Source organism: Citrus clementina, unplaced genomic scaffold (assembly GCF_000493195.1).
Source record: "Citrus clementina cultivar Clemenules unplaced genomic scaffold, Citrus_clementina_v1.0 scaffold_5, whole genome shotgun sequence".
In the NCBI taxonomy this organism is placed as follows: Eukaryota; Viridiplantae; Streptophyta; class Magnoliopsida; order Sapindales; family Rutaceae; genus Citrus; species Citrus x clementina.
In genome coordinates this window covers 8,500,363-8,518,173 of record NW_006262201.1, presented here as the reverse complement: position 1 = coordinate 8,518,173, position 17,811 = coordinate 8,500,363, and the positions used below count along the sequence as shown (strand labels likewise).

The 17,811-nt window shown below is 31.7% G+C and overlaps 2 protein-coding genes across 3 annotated transcripts; one reads left to right on the top strand and one right to left on the bottom strand.

Moving 5' to 3' along the window:
- Nucleotides 1-158: 158 nt before the first annotated feature.
- On the top strand, nt 159-5,792 carry LOC18040554 (thiamine biosynthetic bifunctional enzyme TH1, chloroplastic). Of its 2 annotated transcripts, none has more exons than XM_006431763.2 (10): nt 159-248; nt 477-716; nt 836-910; nt 1,130-1,205; nt 1,291-1,366; nt 1,928-2,062; nt 3,162-3,226; nt 3,343-3,470; nt 4,155-4,411; nt 5,080-5,792. In XM_006431763.2, the coding sequence occupies exons 1-10, from the start codon at nt 204-206 to the stop codon at nt 5,609-5,611; spliced, it is 1,629 nt and encodes a 542-aa protein (XP_006431826.1). In that variant the 5' UTR covers nt 159-203; the 3' UTR covers nt 5,612-5,792. The 2 variants fall into 2 exon arrangements, with proteins under 2 accessions (XP_006431826.1, XP_006431827.1); XM_006431764.2 differs by having other exon boundaries at nt 443-716.
- Nucleotides 5,793-9,460: 3,668 nt separating this feature from the next.
- LOC18042495 (serine/threonine-protein kinase SRK2A) lies at nt 9,461-14,249 on the bottom strand. The gene is made up of 9 exons (XM_006431761.2): nt 14,076-14,249; nt 13,855-13,929; nt 13,613-13,714; nt 13,397-13,450; nt 13,209-13,301; nt 13,021-13,113; nt 12,147-12,251; nt 11,961-12,059; nt 9,461-10,297 (listed from the first exon to the last, which is right to left on the bottom strand). Exons 1-9 carry the CDS (start codon nt 14,193-14,195, stop codon nt 9,983-9,985), a joined length of 1,056 nt encoding a protein of 351 aa, XP_006431824.1. The 5' UTR covers nt 14,196-14,249; the 3' UTR covers nt 9,461-9,982.
- Between the last annotated feature and the right edge of the window lie 3,562 nt (nt 14,250-17,811).

Below are 17,811 nucleotides of genomic sequence, written 5' to 3'. Positions count from 1 at the left end.
TACGTTAAAATTCTTGTTGTTTCAATAAAAAGACTATTTAGCAGAAATTTTTATTATCAATTAATTAAGTCCATCATTTTTTTTATCGAAGGCTGTTAACACAATGCTTAATTTACCATTTTACCCTTGGAATAGCAAATCTATCTCTCTGCTTTGACCAAACGCATTTGAAAGCTGAAAAAGCTCTCATTTTCGAGCTTCACATGGCCTGCTCTATTGTCCCTTCCAGTCTCTTCTTCTTCCACAAGGTAAATGGAAAAAAAAAAATTATAATAACAGTGATAATAATAATAACAATAATAATTTTTATTTTCTAAAATGTTAAATAAAGACTCTAGCAGTCGCTCAATATATATCATCGATAGAATCTTATCAATATTCTTATCTTTTATTACCTTTCTAAACTTTTAATTTTTTTTATTTTATTCTCTAAATTTTTCAGGATTCTAGAGTTTTGACTTTTGAGAGCTTTGCAGTTGACAAATTCAAGGTACGGAACGCGGACGTTTGTCGCAATGCAAGACGATTGCGGTGCTGCTTCGGCGACGACGACAGAACAGTATAAGATGAAAATTCCACACGTTCTGACTGTCGCCGGCTCCGATTCCGGCGCTGGCGCCGGAATTCAAGCCGATCTCAAAGCGTGCGCCGCTCGTGGAGTTTATTGTTCTACCGTTATCACTGCCGTTACCGCTCAGAACACTGCTGGTGTTCAGGTTTTGCTTTCTCTTTCTTCTATTATTTTAAAAAAGCTTCATTTATTTATTTATTATTCTCCAATTTTATGGCAGTTAATTTGATAATTTTCTTCTGATTATATTTTACTGATTGCCAGGGTGTAAATATTGTGCCTGAAGATTTTGTCGCGGCTCAGTTGAAGTCCGTGCTCTCTGATATGCAAGTTGATGTGGTAATTCAAATAATTGATTGCTGTAATTATATTTTTTTAAATTGATTAATCAGTTTCTCGGTTAGTACAGTTAAATAGAAAGGAAGAAGAATATAAGTTATTGCTTGAAATAAGTCGTAATTATTATGGTTCAGTTATTTGAATTGGTTGAAATATTATATGAATGCTGAAGACATAATTCATTGCTTGTTTTTTCTTCTAACTATGAACTGTTTCTAGGTGAAAACAGGCATGCTACCTTCTACTGACCTAGCCAAGGTTCTTCTTCAGAGTCTTAGTGAGTTTCCAGTTCGAGGTATGCTGTAAAATTGAATGGTTTGTTTTCGTGATTGCAATTTTTGTTGCTTTTTAAGTTAACTTCGTCATATAATTGAAGGCAGCTTTGGTGGTTGATCCTGTTATGGTATCTACGAGTGGGGACGTGCTGGCTGGCCCTTCCACTATCACTGGGCTTCGGTATGTAAAATCTTCTTTTTCTTCATAACACATAACACTCACGGCCAGGCCAATTGTGTATACTTAGTTGTTTTAACTCAGCAGCGACTTGGACATTTTTCTGTTTACTTTTGATGTTTGTAGATTTTAACTCATTTAGTCGGAACATTTTTCTTTTTATCAAATATGTCTAGTTCCTATCTTTATAAAATTTAAGGACCCCTTCCTACTTTCTTCAACCATTGCTCCTTTCAAGCGCCTTTCTCTGTCGCTGCATTCCTTGCTGTTCCCGTCAAAAATTTTATCTTCAGTCAAAACTACCTTGACTAATGTGCCACAGAAGAAACACTGCAGTAGCTTTTGAGGTCTTCTTTGAAAAGCAACCTTTTTCACAATCACAATGGCATAACTTGCATTTATGCCTACCAAAAGAATTATTTGTCAATATTGCTCTGTATACACACTGCAGCAGCTATTTTAATCTTGCTATTTTTCTTTTTTAGTTTTTAATAGCTGAACATGTCCATATGAAACCATATGGAAAAGGCCTGGTAATTGTTGCCTTCTTATTTCTGAATGCAGTGAGAATCTTCTTCCCATGGCTGACATAGTAACCCCTAATGTAAAAGAGGCATCTGCTTTACTTGGTGGTATGCAAGTGGTTACTGTTGCAGACATGTGTTCTGCTGCAAAGTTGTTACACAATTTGGGCCCACGGTTAGTGCAAAATTTTTTTATTATATTTCTCTCCAATAATAAGTCGTGTAGGCATTGATCTTGGATTCATTTAGGTTACAGAGCTATCTATATACAAAATTTCAAATTGTTCATTACAAATGGAGTAGCTACTATCAGTTTTGGTAATTGCTTTGGTGATTACTGTCCAAGATAAATTGCTAGTAATGGAATTATTTCTTATCAATACCAATTTCTTTCATATGCATTACAAAGATCGTTTAACATTTCAGAAACATCATTCTCCAAGTAGTTTGTTGAAGCTTGCAGAAGTTATAGAATGTATGACTTTAAGCCTTTAATGCCACCTCATACACTCCCCTCTCTCTGAATTTCATCCTTGGGGTCACTACGATAAATTTAATTGCGAAACCAAAAAAAAAAAATTATTTTTTCTAAAAAAAAATATTTTTTCTTTATTTATTTTTTTATTTGAAAAAAGGGGTAATTTTCTGCTAATATTTATCAAATTAGATTGCTTAGTTTTACAATTGATCAATGAGCTTAATGTTTGACATGTACATTTTTTTCCCCCTTCTTTCTTGCATTAGTATCATAGTTGAGCATTGCATTTGATTTATGGTTTACCAGATGCAATCTAGTTGGGATATAATAAATTTTAAATGATAAAATTCGCCTTCGTAGTACAATTGGTGTTTATATTTTCTCAAGTTGTTTTAATTAATAGGACACAGAATATGTCATTTTAAGTTATGTTGCAGCTTTCTTTCAAATGGCCAAAGTGATGCAGCTGCTGTCAAAATAATATCTAATTTTCACTAATTTTAAGTACTTCAGAAAAAGAATAGGGGGAAGGGGGTAGCCGTGTTGTATATAGATATTTTCTAAAGCATGTTACTTTACACATTACCCTGATTGTCATAAATTTTCAGTTCCTCTAGGACATTAAAGTCTATAGTTTCTTATGCATTTGTGTTTCTGATTCCGCTTCATGGGCTGAATCTTTGTTGGAATAACTATACATTATATTTGAATGAACACAATAAAATAAAAATTAGAAAATATGGTCCTAGATAAACAGGCAATGTGCTTAAACGTACTGTTGATTTTTACTTTCCAGAACTGTGCTTGTCAAAGGTGGTGACCTGCCTGATTCATCCGATGCTGTTGATATTTTCTTTGACGGTAAGCTTACGCCCAATTTAATTCTTGAGGAATGCCAAAATCAGATTCCTTGTATTTATGTGTGTTTGTGAAAGGTTAATGTTAACAGCAGTCTCAAATATTTTCGATTATTGTAGGTGAGGACTTCCACGAGCTGCGTTCTTCTCGTGTAAACACTCGTAACACTCATGGTACTGGTTGCACTTTGGCGTCGTGTATAGCAGCTGAGCTAGCAAAAGGTTCTCCAATGCTATCAGCTGTTAAGGTAATTGTTTCTGTAAATGTCTTCTTAATTCTCTTCTAACCTCGAATAGTTAAGTATGTAGGGAGAAATGACAAAAGTAGCTTTGTTGTTGCTGTACATAGGATCCCTTACTATTCACTATAAGACAGTGGAAGTAAATGGTCAAATAATGTGTTTTTAGCTTCTACTTGCAAACTTTTGGACGGTCAGACAACTGCTCTAAACTGGAACCTAGAAATTACACGTTTATCAAATCTGTATGAATGCTGTCATATACTGTGGGTCTATAAATATATTTTTTGAAATCTTAGTTTTATTACAATTTTATGATAAAAAGTTAACATGAATTCATATTTGGCTCCGATAGCATGTATTTTTTGTTTGATGTTTCCTGAAATTTTTTAAAGTTTTCTTCTTGCCTACCCTTGGGCAAATTACATACTGGATGCACTCTTCTGTCATAATTTTATGCCTGGATATTTTAGCACTTTATTGTAGTTTGCTCCAACACATGTGCTTTGATGATCCAACACATGATGTCTTTTTGCGTGAACCACTAAGATTCACGTAACAGTCTATTTATGTGACCAATCATGTTCCTAATTCCATCTCTATCTCTCTCCATGTATTTCTGTTTCATTTTTAATTTCTTTTTGAAATGATGAAACTCAGCATGTCAATTCTCATATATTTGACTTTTGACAGGTGGCTAAATGTTTCGTTGAAACAGCCTTGGATTACAGCAAAGACATTGTAATTGGAAGTGGGCCTCAAGGGCCCTTTGACCACCTGCTGAGACTTAAAAGTACTTCTCACCAGTCTCATAGAGCGGAGGCATTCAATCCAAGTGACCTATTTTTGTATGCTGTCACAGATTCAGGGACGAACAAGAAGTGGGGCCGTTCTATAACGGATGCAGTTAAAGCTGCCTTAGAAGGAGGTGCTACCATTATTCAATTAAGGTTTGTTCCTATAGAAATGCTCTCTCATTCAGGCTTCTCTTAGTTCCAAGATTATGCCTGTTAAGTTTATGTTTCACCCAAATAATCGAAGAGATCTGCAAGATCTACACTCTGTGGCCATTGACTTTTAATTGATCATAGTTTTTATCATATGCTGGCTAGATTGTATTCCTACGTTTTTACCTAGCATTGTATATTTAAAATTTTCACACGATTCATATGACTTGCTGTTTCTGTGCCCCTTACTGTTAACAATATAATGTGCATTTATTTGGCTAGAGAGAGTACATGCTTAATTTTACCCTCGAATAATAATGCCCTCCTTATGACAACGTGATTTTTAATCAGAAATTAGATAATACTTCCCATCTTGAAACAACCTTCATATTTCTCTTTTAGCTTAAAACAAAACATGTTTTACATTGCTGAAATATGTGACACTTTAGTTCTATTTTTCTTTTCAAACAGAAATAAGTAGGATCATCAGTGGAGTAAAACTATTCTCTCTTTGTGCACACTCGTTTCTCAATGCTTGAGATGTTGCCTTGTCTCTGAAAGTTCATCACCTTTTTAGCTGCATTAGCTCTTAATAGCATCTGCGATGTGTATTTATGTGCAAATAAAAGTACTCAGTGTGATGTTGATTTCATTTTTACTTGCTTTTGCAGAGAGAAAGATGCTGACACAAGGGGCTTTCTCGAAGCAGCGAAAGCATGTCTTCAAATTTGTTGCGTCCATGGAGTACCTCTGCTGATTAATGACCGCATCGATATTGCCCTTGCTTGTGATGCTGATGGTGTGCATCTAGGTCAGTCTGACATGCCTGCTCGTACTGCCCGTGCTCTTCTTGGTCCTGATAAGATCATTGGCGTATCGTGCAAAACACCTGAAGAAGCCCATCAAGCTTGGATTGATGGTGCCAATTACATTGGTTGTGGTGGAGTATATCCAACTAACACAAAGGCAAATAATCTCACTGTCGGTTTGGATGGATTGAAAACTGTTTGTTTGGCTTCCAAGTTACCTGTGGTTGCAATTGGTGGCATCGGCATTTCAAATGCATCTGACGTGATGAAAATTGGTGTATCAAATCTTAAAGGTGTTGCCGTTGTGTCAGCTCTTTTTGATAGGGAATGTATCTTGCCCGAGAGCAAGAAGTTGCACGCTGTGCTGATGGATGCAGTACAAAGGGTAAAATGAAAATTGAGTAATTAGGAGGCAAATTTTAAGGATTTAGGAGATGAAGAATTGATTATTTTGATGTTCTCATATTCCTTTTCATTTTTTCTGCTGGTAAGAAGTGAATTTTTCTCTCTGTATTTATTCTATGGCGAACGGTGAGGGATCTCTGATTAAAAAAAAAGTTCAGAAGTGATTAAACGGAAATCTGATCTTTAAGTAAGCTCCATTAAACAATACTAAAAAAAAACCCCTATTAACATTCATCTTAATTTCAAAAATACCCTAATTTAAAATAACAATTTCTCTGACCAAAAGCCAAAAAAAAAATGAAAAAAGTGTATGATGCTTTTGTCTGGGTTTTGGTGCGGGTAAAGAGTTTTGTAAGAGAAGACTTGGGTTTTAAAAAAAACAAAACATAAAGATATATTTAGATTGTATTTTGTCCTTTATTATAATAGCAAGAATGAGAAGTTTTATAAGATTAATGAAGGAATGTCAACAAATCCTTTGAAGTTTGCAACCTATATATATTTTGGCCTCTGTCGGACCGAAAATTATTCAATAAACGCACTAATGACAAAATGATGTTACTATATTACTGTTACCCTAAAGGCTTGTGTCGAAGTGTTGCACTGTGGCAGCTGCGGACTTTGGGTGGGTTAAGTACTGTAACAACTTTTAAAATAATTATCTTCGGTGGTTTAGAAATAGGGTAGAACTATTTGAACCCACAAATTTATTCTTTACACCTTTTTAATTTAGGATTTTATTATCTAGATAATTTTTAAAAAAATTTATTAATCAATCTTTTCTTTCCTTTCTCATCTCAATTTCACAATTTATAATTAATTCATTCAAATATATTCTTTTAACTGTAAATAATTGGTATCACTATAGATGATGATATACTACGAAAAGTCAAAAATATGGATTTAAAATAGAGTGAAATTGAGTGTTTAGTTTACAAAATATGAGATTGGAGAAAATATGCAATTGTAAGGTAGAGATAGAAAGTGATTAGTGAAGGGTAATTTTAAGATTTTTAAATTTTAAATTTTTAATAATGAATTTATTTTTTAAATACGTGTAGAGAGAAATTTGATGAATTCAAATAACCACCCTTAGAAATAATTAGATACACTACTATATAGAAACAAGTTAAATAGCTTTCGTCTTTTGAAATTATTTTTGCCTTTATTTCATATGTTCATTATGTTACTGTTGTAGTTCTTCTAAATTAAAAACTTTCATTTAAAAAATATTTTTTACTTATAAATTTTTAGACTGGTTTTAGAGCTTGTGGATATCTTGTTCACTTTATATAAATTTTTATATATTCAATCTACTTAACTTTTTTCTCAAGAAAAAAGTACGTAGAAATTACCTAAACCCTAACTTTTTTTTTAGTTCACAATGTCACTTTTCAAGTTCCCAACATTAATTCCACATGGGCCCTTTCTCATTTAAGTGGGTATTGATGTCTAACACGGCATGTCATCACGTAAGTGACTAAGGAAACCCTAACCCCATAGATTCACTTTTGTCAAAAGCAATGATCCAAGTGGATTTGAAAAAGCATCACAACGACAACTCATGAAATAAGAAAGGCCCACCGACTTGAAGAAAAAGTCCGACGCGGGAAGCACTTTTCTTTCAAAATTAAACTAAACTATTAAGCTGCTTTATCAAAGAGAGTCGTTTTTTAAGGAAAAAGAACATTCATCAGCCATGTCATTTTAGTTAGGATCACCTTTTGCGAATGCTTTTATTAAAATTAAATTGGAAATATGCAATGCTACAGTTAAAAGAAACAAAGGCGAATTTGTCGAGTGGTTCTGCCTTGTTTGTTTGCCTAGAAAGAAAAATGAAGTAACATATGGCATCTGAAAGAATGGAACAAATAATGAACCAAACGAAAGACCCACCAGCCCACTACAAGGAATAAAGTTAAAAGCAGATCAAGAAACTCCAATTTTTCTCCCAACTCGTTTTACATTCTTGAGGAACAGAAAAAAAAAAAGAACAGAAACTTCCAGCAATTGTGGCTTTTGCTAGCATCACTCTATTCATTCTTTTTAAGAGTTTTGAAGATCATTCTAGTGACATAAAGTCATAAAGATTCATGAACTAATGTGATGGGTAATTCTTTTTCGTAATCGAAAATAAAAAGATGGGTTGAAATATCTAGTGATATTTCTATAAGTAATCAAATTCGTGGACATTCTTACAAGAAAACCCTTATGATACTCGAATTCATACCTTATTATACCTTATTAAGTATGTTATTTCATTTTTAAATTGATTTATTTTGCAGCAGCAAACCTTTCTTTTTTCCTCTTCCAATTTAAAAAAACGATGAGTTTAGCCAGTTTCCTAAATTTATAATATTCTAATTTAAGAAGGCAATTTGCTAAACTTATCGACTTTGTCCACCTTTCCATAAAAAACCAAACAGAAAATATTCACTCCAGCTAATATTAGAGAAGAAGTTTGATAAACATGTCACAATATTTAAAATGTGTTAATTTCAATCAAATTTTATGTTTTTTCTAAAGCTATCATGGATGTTAGTTGAAATTTGAGCTGAAAATGGGTTGCAATGTCGTTCTCATGTCGTATCAAATTTAAATTGACCTAAATACGGCCCATTTAATAATTATATCAAAATATTAAAATCTTAATTCAACACGAAAAATAAATGGATTACCCAATGATCCGTTTAATATCTATATATTTAACAAAATTTACATAAAATATTTGCACATTATTTCACACACATACACACACATATACACACATATATAATTTATCAATATTATATATATATATATATATATATATATATATATATATATATCTACCGAAATACTATGCATTTACACTATTGGAGTTCTGTATCTATATAAAATTTTATAAGTGAAATATTGATGACATGAATTTACAAATTAATTTAGAATAAAAAATATAATATCAAGGTAAATGGGTTAAGAAGTAAGAACTTTAACCCTAACCCGATATTAAAAAAAAAAATTGTATCGATTCAGATCCAACCTATTTAATAATCGTGTCAAATTTGACGACCCATAATTATTTATACGAGTCGTGTTCGTGTTGAATAATTGAGTCGTGTCAAATTTGGACAACTCATTCAAATATTTGATGTACATAGGATAGGTGACATATGCATGCATGCATGATCCTAAAAAATATCCAAGTAAAATCCTTAGAATGTCTTTTCTTTCTTTATCATTGATTCTTTGACATTGCATAAAACATTTAGCGTAAAATATTCTTCAGTTCTTTTTCTTGACCTTACGTAAGATTCTCACAGGATCATTCTTCTCTCTTTAAGTAAATTTAAAAATTAAAGCACAAAATCTTGTATTCTTTCTCTATCATTGATTTGGTCTCTTTGTCCCTACAAAGCAATTGGTTTTTACAAACACAAATATATTTAGCATGATAAATTTTTTTTTTTTTTTAAAAGGGCCACAGGTGATAGTGATGGTGCCACAAAAACAAACCCAAATCCACTGTACATTTTCAATTCTGGTAGAATAGGACAAATTCAAAACACTGCATTTTCATTGTAGATTAACATTCTCTCCTATAGAAGCATCTTCTCCTAGCAAAATACAACTTTAAGAATCTAAAAGAAAATTAACATTAACTAACAAACATTGTCAGTAAACACACAATACAAAATCCGAAAAGCTATAATGACAGGATACTAAAGCTTAACTATATTAGTTAACCTGATCAATCAACGATCAGTTTTTTTATACAGATACAGATATAAGAATTTTATAATCTGTAACGTAAAACTTAATAGGAAAAACTTCAAGCAATAATCTGTAGCCTTTCGTGTCACAAATTTTGCATTTCAAGTTGCTGAAGTGTCATTATAATCGGAAGCATCCATGTTACAAATTTTGTGTTTCAAGTTGCTGAAATGTCATTTTCTTATTGCACCTCAAAAACAAAAAGATAGACCACACAATAATGACATACTTCAGAAACTCCGTACATATCAACTTTATGATTAAAACTCCTTACAAGAACCATGTTCTTTTGACTGTACCTAGACCAAACAAAAACCTTCAATTACGATGCTAATATCAACCCCAGCAAAGAGAAATCTAAAATAATCTTAAATCCTAATATTTCCAAGATCAAGAAGGAACACGCCCTAATGTTGTCTTATAGTTGAAATACTTGAAACTCCCTCGCCATCCATACACACTAATATACAGAACATTTATTCACCACCAGGTCCTAAATCGAAAACTGACTCTATACAAACATGAAACTAGAAAGCATGCTTAAGTACAGGTAATCCCAGAGGCAAAATCCTTGACTCAAATATTTGGAAGAGGGATAAATTAATTCTTAACTGACGCTAACTTCTCCACTTTGCTGAGCCTCCTTGACGGTCTTCTCATACTCGTCTTCTTCCTCTGCATCAGTTTCCTCTTCCTTCTCATCACCATCTTCTTCTCCTCCCCAGCCAAAGCCTCCGATTGATCGAGACACAGGAGGAGGAACTTTGGCCTCTTCCACAATTTTTGTGATCTCTTCAACACTTTGGAGGGAAAAGGTTGGGTTTTCTTTCCTATAGTAGATGGCTTGAGCTGTCTCTGTGAGTTCCCTGGGCAAGTTCTTTAGAAACCATGGATGGCTCTTGATTTCTTTAATGGTGATTCTCTGTAAAACAAAGAAAGATATAAAAAGTAATTACATAGTTAAAGTTGTTCATAATCAGGACGCTGCAAGTAGTGAAAATAGGATCATAAAAAGCTAATAATGGCCGACTGCTAAAAATGACTCCTCAATCACAATATGGTTCAAATGCCAAACTTCTCATACACTCCATTTCTGCATGTCATGAAAAGTATTATAGAAATTACAATAAATTTTATAATTACGACAAATTTTATAACATTGAGTTCTATGTCTCTGACATTTCAAAAATAGAGTATATTTGTAAGGATATGGAAATGTATAATGTCTCAGTACCGGATGTTAAATATAATCTAGGCTAAATATAACAGATTCAATCCTAGAAGCTGTAAATCTGCCATGTCAAAAGGCCCATCCCCACAAAAGATATCAGCCACGTTGTAGTATCTGACCTGTATCTGACCTGAAATTCTAAATTTCTAGAATGTAACTAGCATGTGGCTCAATGAATTGAGTTCTGGTTACAGGAGGCAATGATTATGTCTTTATCTTTTCTACTCAAGGGAGCAAACAGCATCCAGAAAGAAGCAAAATTTAGTTTCTGCTCCTGAAGAGTCAGTAAATAACTAACTGTCCATGATCTAGCTGACTTCATTTTCACATTAATGACATCTATTAGTGGAAGTAGAATGGCCTACCTGGCTAAACTCCAACAAACATTTTTCCTTTAACCATATGATTTTTGGGACATGGTCAAAATACTACCTACCATGGATACATACAAGGCATGATGCCACAGAAGCTTGTAGACATAGTCCAAGCATGTGGAAGTAGCTGGAGTTTTCAAATGATGACCCATATTTCCCTGAGACTAAATACAGTGAAAAGAAATAGAAGGAGTTGCTTGCTTTTTCCACATCTCAAAGATGTTGTAGCACATCTCACAACAACAGTTTCATAGGCCACCTTGTCATATTGACACTTTCATTGACCCTCCACCAGTCAAATATCACCCTCATAAATAGTCCACATGGTTTCTTTTGGCAATTACAAAACATCTACAATTCCCAAGGCATGGCACTCAAGCTCCCTTGGCATAATACCTTGGCCTACAGGTGAATTATATAGTTCCAACAGAAGTTAAAACAAGTGGAAATTCTATAAACTACAGTCCATGAAAATTGAGAATGGTAAATAAATATAATTTCTCCTTTGATTTCCAGCCTAAACAGAAACAAGACTCAACTAAAACTAATGAACTTTGGCTCATTAACCCCCCACAATGACATAATGATATAGAAAACAAAACCTAGTGGCCAGTCACAGAATGTAAAGCAAATCTCACAATTGCAAACTATCTGACTCGTAATGTCTAAGAAAAGTTGTAATAATCCACACCAAACATCATACCAAGCTAAAGTAATAAAAAAACTTAGAATGATGAAGACTAAATAAGACCACATATGTCATCAGGTCTCCCGTCAAATTAAAACATTGTTCGCAGACCTTGTTTTTCTCTAATTTTACTCTTTTTAATCATTTTTACTTTCAGCATCAGAATCTCAACCTAAACATCCCACACAGTGTTAGAGAACAAGTATGTGTGTGTGTGTCACCCTCTACGTTAAGCCACACATAATATAAATAAATTGAGATTCCCTAGCAGAGTCGATATAATCATACATACCCTCGATGGATTGGCAACAAAAATGCGAGAAAGAAGATTTCTACAGTCTTGAGATATGTGAACATAGTCTGGGATCTTGTATTGAACAGCCATTATTCTCTGCAGAAAAATTGAGAAAGATGTAAAGAAGAATGTAAAACAAATGCTTTCGTGAATAGATGAGAGATTAATGTCAAGGTGTCTTACACTAATGGTCTTCCTGAAATTCTTCGGGTCCTCCTGGTCTTCAAACGGGTAAGCTCCCACTAGCATAACATAAAGAGTAACCCCACAAGACCATACATCCGCCAACTGAACAAACAAAAATCAGTATTAACTGAACCTGCAAGGTGAAAATTTTTTAATGGCTTCTAAAAGTGAAGATAGGTTATATGTTTCATGTTCTTGCCAGAAAAATGACAGTAATCAACCATAACATAATTGATGTGGATACTTTAGATGCTCCATGGAGATCTGGATATGTGAAACTAAAGTCACATGTAAAGAAGACATGATAGGAGTGGATACCAAAACTATATGAAGAAAACAATAAAAAGTAAAAACATATGATAGATATAAGAATTGCTGCCCTTTAGTTCGGCCGGCGGCAATTTTGATTAGTAATTGCTTCACACCAAAGGTCTCATCCTTGTATATTATTCACTAGCCAATCAGAAATAAATCATTGATTGACCAAATTGAAAACCAAGGAACTGGCCTTCCCAAATCAACTCAAGATAGAAGATGGGAAACAAAAAGAAAAAAAAAATGCTGAATGGATGTACACGGTGATGTAGGAACCACAATAGAACAGCAATATATACTATTTCACAGGAAACCTCAACCTTAACCTTTGATCCACCCAAGAGAGAGAAAGAAATAAAACATCGTAGAGATGTTTGCAACCATGAACCCTGTTGCCCCAGATTTCCATTCAACAGCCAAGGGCGTGACGGTAATCATCTATGAACTTTAATTCACAGATATAGATTGGAAACCAAAATAATTAGGTACATTATAGATAAGCATTTACTTAGTATGCAATATGAATAAGTCATCCAATAAACATTAGCAATGTCACCTTGCCATCATATTCTCTCCTAGAAAGAACCTCTGGGGCAATATATGCCGGAGTCCCAACTGTTGATTTGGGCCTTGAATGCAACAAAGATGACTACACAAATAAAGAATGTCAAAAGATTAAAATTTTAGAATAACTTCATCAAATTAAACAGAGCTTATAACCCTGATCTGTTTATAATATCAAACCTTTGAGTAACCAAAATCACATATTTTCAGGCGAGGTGCTGGGCTTCCATCCAACAAAGTGTTTTCCAGCTTCAAATCTCTGTGGCATATTTGCTGCAGATAAAGAAAAAACAAATAAAGCAAAAATGAGAGAAATTCACCAATAAATCAGAAAGAACATCTTTCTGATATTTTAAAGTGATTTTTACCATGGAATGACAGTAGCTGACACCTGAGATAAGCTGCTGAAAAAAATATCTGGCCTGCACAAATACAAATATGTGACAATCAATAATATAGAACCTCTTTCTTTCTTCACCGCATTTCAAACAACATAATCAAATTAACAATATTTTTTTCTCTTTTCACAATGGGCCACTGATACTAAGCAAGTCAAAGTTATGAAGAGCTAATATAAATCATACTTCATCTTCACTGAACCTTCCAGCATTACAAATTCGCTCAAAGAGCTCACCCCCAGCTGCATACTCCATCACAATTGCCAGGTGTGTTGGAGTCAAAACCACCTGCAAAACTCAAACGCCCCAATCAAAATTTTGAAAAATAAACATATATGCAACATTGATTCTCAAATTAAAACTATTTTAACAAACAAAAATTCAACTAAACAAAAACCAAACCCACAAAATAAAAAACAAAAAATAACCTCCTTGAAGCGAATAATATTTGGGTGGCGAAGTTGTTTGTGATTAATAATCTCCCTGGCCACATTTGCATCAATCTGAAATACAGTAATTCCAAAAATTAGATAAACAAAAACATAACTCAAAATTAAAAATCAAAAATCAAAACTTTCATTCATCAACAGGTACATGCATGCAAGAAGTAAAATGGGTTTAATAAAAAATTTTAAAAAAATGGAAAAACCTTGTGGCCACGCTCGATGTACTTCATGGCAACGAGTTCTTTGGTGTTTTTGTTTCTCATAAGCCTAGCCACCCCAAAATTCCCAGATCCTATGTCCTTCATAAGCTCATACTTCTCCATGTTCTTTCCTTTTTTGTGTTTTTTTTTTTTGGTGTTTATGCTGTATATGTGTGTGCGTATGTGTGTGTGTGTGTATGTATATAAATATGGGGATTAAAGAAGAAGAAGAAGAAGAAGAAGAAAGCTTGAAGAATTGGGGTGAAGAAAAACAGAGTGATTTATAAAGAACAAGGAGGGATTTGAGTTTGGAGAGATTTGAAGGCAAAGCAAAGAATCTGAAACAACGCTGAGTGGGAGAGAATTATAATTGGAATTAATATTAAACTTTCAATTTTTTTTTTAAATTTTTTTGGGAAAAGGGAAAATGGAAACGGAAACAGAGTAGTAATAATGATACTGTTGTGAAGGGAGAGAATATTTTACTGTAGCTTCAGTCAGAGACGGGGAGAAAGTGGAGGAATTATGGAAAATGGAATTTGAGTGTTTTGGTTTTGTTTTTGTTACAATCTTTTGAGCTGAAAGAGAGAGATGATGAATGTGAAGGCCAATGGCATGTCCATTCTCTGTCCCTTATTCCAGTTTGGTGCGTCTTTTTGTTGGGAAAATAACAATTTAGTCCACAAAGTTTATGCGAATCACGAATAACTAACATAAATATGTTAGTCAAGCCAATTCATTCTTCAAGATTCAATTTGATTCAACAATTTTATGATCCATTTGAATTTAGTTTGGTTATATTTTTTCATAAAATCAGAATAAACATGCATTTGCCCTCCCTTAATCTTAAAGACATAGTAGTTGAATTAATTAGTAATATAGTAAAAAAATTTTAATAAATAATGTATTTTTTTAGAGTTATATCCTAATGATATACGATTGGCTAATTTTCTTCTCATCCTTATGAGTCAAGTTCAAACATTTGATTTTTGTTTGTATTTAAAAATTTTTATCAACTCTTCTAAAAAAAAAATAAAAATTTATCAACTAAACTAGTTGATGCACATAATAAAGAATGTATGATTTGTAGTATTTGGAACTATTTTATATTAAAAATTCCTAATATATTTAAATTCTTAAACTTACAAGTAGTTGTACTTTATTCCAAAATAAAGTACAAAGAAATATGGGATTAATCTAAAAATAAAAGAGCAATCAAGTTTGAGTTTTCTAATAAAAGATAAAAATTCATAAGTGCCATAAAAGTAAAATATAAAACATGAATTTGACTTCTAAATTGTTAATTTAACAAATATTTAATAGTGTTATGATTAACTATTTGAATCTTGTTCGCCCACATCATGAGTTCTAAAAAAATTTATTTTATACTCAACTATGACTTCCGTAGCTCCATTAGCATGGGTCTTGCTAAATTACAACCAATGTAACTTATAGCCCACTTAAAATAGTGTAAACATGAGGTGAATAAGAAATTTTAGAATACATAAGAGGTATCATATTAAATACATAACAAGTAAATAATGATATAATATGTGTGTATTTATTTTAAAAAAAATCATCATACAAGTGGTGATTATATTAAATTCAATTACAAATGTCATACATGCGTTAATTAGTTGTATTAACTCTAATATATTCTAGAATTCCTCCCGATGGGCTTTACTACCATGTTCCTCACGTTTGGGTGAGTAGTGAGTTATATTAATTGTAACTTAATAGAACCCAAACTAATAGTGTTTGAAGTCAACAATTTACAAGTCATTTAGGCCTTGTTTGGAATTAAAGTTGGGCAATTGTAACTTAAAATGTACAATACTAAAATAATTTATAAATACTAATTGTTGTAACTTAAAAGTTATGTTGATATGATTTTTTGCTTGTATGACGAAAAATCTATTATACCATTAATATTTTTATCAAAATTATTTTTTAAAAATTATGTTTACAACAAGCTATTAACTTTTATTTTATAGTTATAATTATTTTTAGTTATATGTTAGAAGATACAGCATTTCAATCTCAAGCCAGATCTTAGTACGGATTTTATTTTACTAATGGATTTTTAATGGAACCTGGCAAGAGGGAAACGTGAAAAAGATTATAAAATTTATCTTTATATATGATATTTGTAAAATTAAAGGATCAAATTGTTAATACTCTTTTTTTAAAAATAAATAAACCATTAAAAATTTTAAAAGTAATTAAATAAAAAGGGTGGAAGAGGGATGTTTATAACGTGCGGGGAAACGTGGTATGTTTGTCATGAGGTCTCGTCTTCATCATAGTTTTTTGACTTTTTATGTTTAGTAGCAATCAAAGGCGATGGTTTACAATCAAAATATTCCCCGTGTACCAGCTTACGAGAAAATCTCAATAAAATCATCTTCTTGGATTATTAATTCTTTTATTATAAATTATTCTCAATATTTATAATTAAGGGTTCATTTAGAATTACTTTTAAAAAGTTAAAAGTAAATTTTTATATCTCGTAAATTTTTTTAGAAATTATTTTTGACAAAATCACCTTATCATACAACAGATTTAAAAAATAGAGAAAAAGTAACTTTTTAAAATTTGATTTTGAGAATTGATTTATAAAAAATAAAGAAGAATAAGTTTTTTAAAATTTTATTTTGATAATCAATTTTATACTTAATATAATTCTATGTATATTCTCACGTATATTATAAAAATCTAAAATTATTCATATTAATTAGAAAATAAAATCATTAACTTTAAGAGATTATTATTATTACTATTACTACTACTACCACCACCACCACCAATTATAATAAGATAACAAAATAAAAAATAAAGTTAATAATTAAAATTTTTATTTTAGTTATGAATTATTATATATACACAATAAAAAAAATTTTTATGTACATGTTTACAAATGTTACAAATGTGTAAATAAATTCTATTTAACATTATATAAATTTCAGTCATTTATATTCATACAGTAGTTTCACAATAAGATTTACCAAACACATATAATTGTTTTTAAAACTCTCAGTACTACTTTAAAAAGTATTACCAATACTTTAATGATTTTATTTACAGTTAATTATTTCTATACCACAACTAATAATAAATATTTTAAAAATTATAACATTACTAAATTGTCCCTAAACTTTGTAGAACTTTATTAGTTTGATTAAATAATAATAGTATTATTATACTATCTATCCTTAGTCAAATACCTAAGTTTGTGATAAGTCAAATCTTACTCAATTTTGAAAAAATTGGCACGCGCATATACATGTGGAACTTAAACATTATAAGTGAAATATCAAAATTTGGAACAAAACAAAAAGTTCGCTCATATCTGTGCAGATAAGATGAAATTATAAATTATATTTCATGAATCATGCGTTAAGAATACGTGAAACTTGATACTATAATCATTCTACAAATAAATAATATAAAGAATCTTTAAGGATAACGTTTCCATTTATACAACTTGATCAATGAGTATGACGTTATAAATCCTCCCGTCTAGAAAGATCGACTTTATAATTTATTTATTTATTAAAAGTGTAATAATTTTTTTTTGAAGATCAAATAAATAATGAGTTGTTAACATTAAAAAAATTATTTTTTTATTTAATGACAATAAAATTTTAAATTATGCAATAAAGATTATGTCATATCATTGCAATAATAGAGTAGAAAATGACATCATTACATAAAAGAAAAAATAAAAAAGGGAAAGAAA

Coding starts and splice junctions, on each gene's coding strand:
- LOC18040554 (XM_006431763.2), top strand. CDS start 204: ATGGCCTGCTCTATTGTCCCTTCCAGTCTCTTCTTCTTCCACAAG. Junction 1,367..1,927: donor TCCACTATCACTGGGCTTCG/GTATGTAAAATC, acceptor TTCTGAATGCAG/TGAGAATCTTCTTCCCATGG. Junction 4,412..5,079: donor GCTACCATTATTCAATTAAG/GTTTGTTCCTAT, acceptor TTGCTTTTGCAG/AGAGAAAGATGCTGACACAA.
- LOC18042495 (XM_006431761.2), bottom strand. CDS start 14,195: ATGGAGAAGTATGAGCTTATGAAGGACATAGGATCTGGGAATTTTGGG. Junction 13,302..13,396: donor TCAGCTACTGTCATTCCATG/GTAAAAATCACT, acceptor CTTTATCTGCAG/CAAATATGCCACAGAGATTT. Junction 10,298..11,960: donor TTGTTGCCAATCCATCGAGG/GTATGTATGATT, acceptor TTTGTTTTACAG/AGAATCACCATTAAAGAAAT.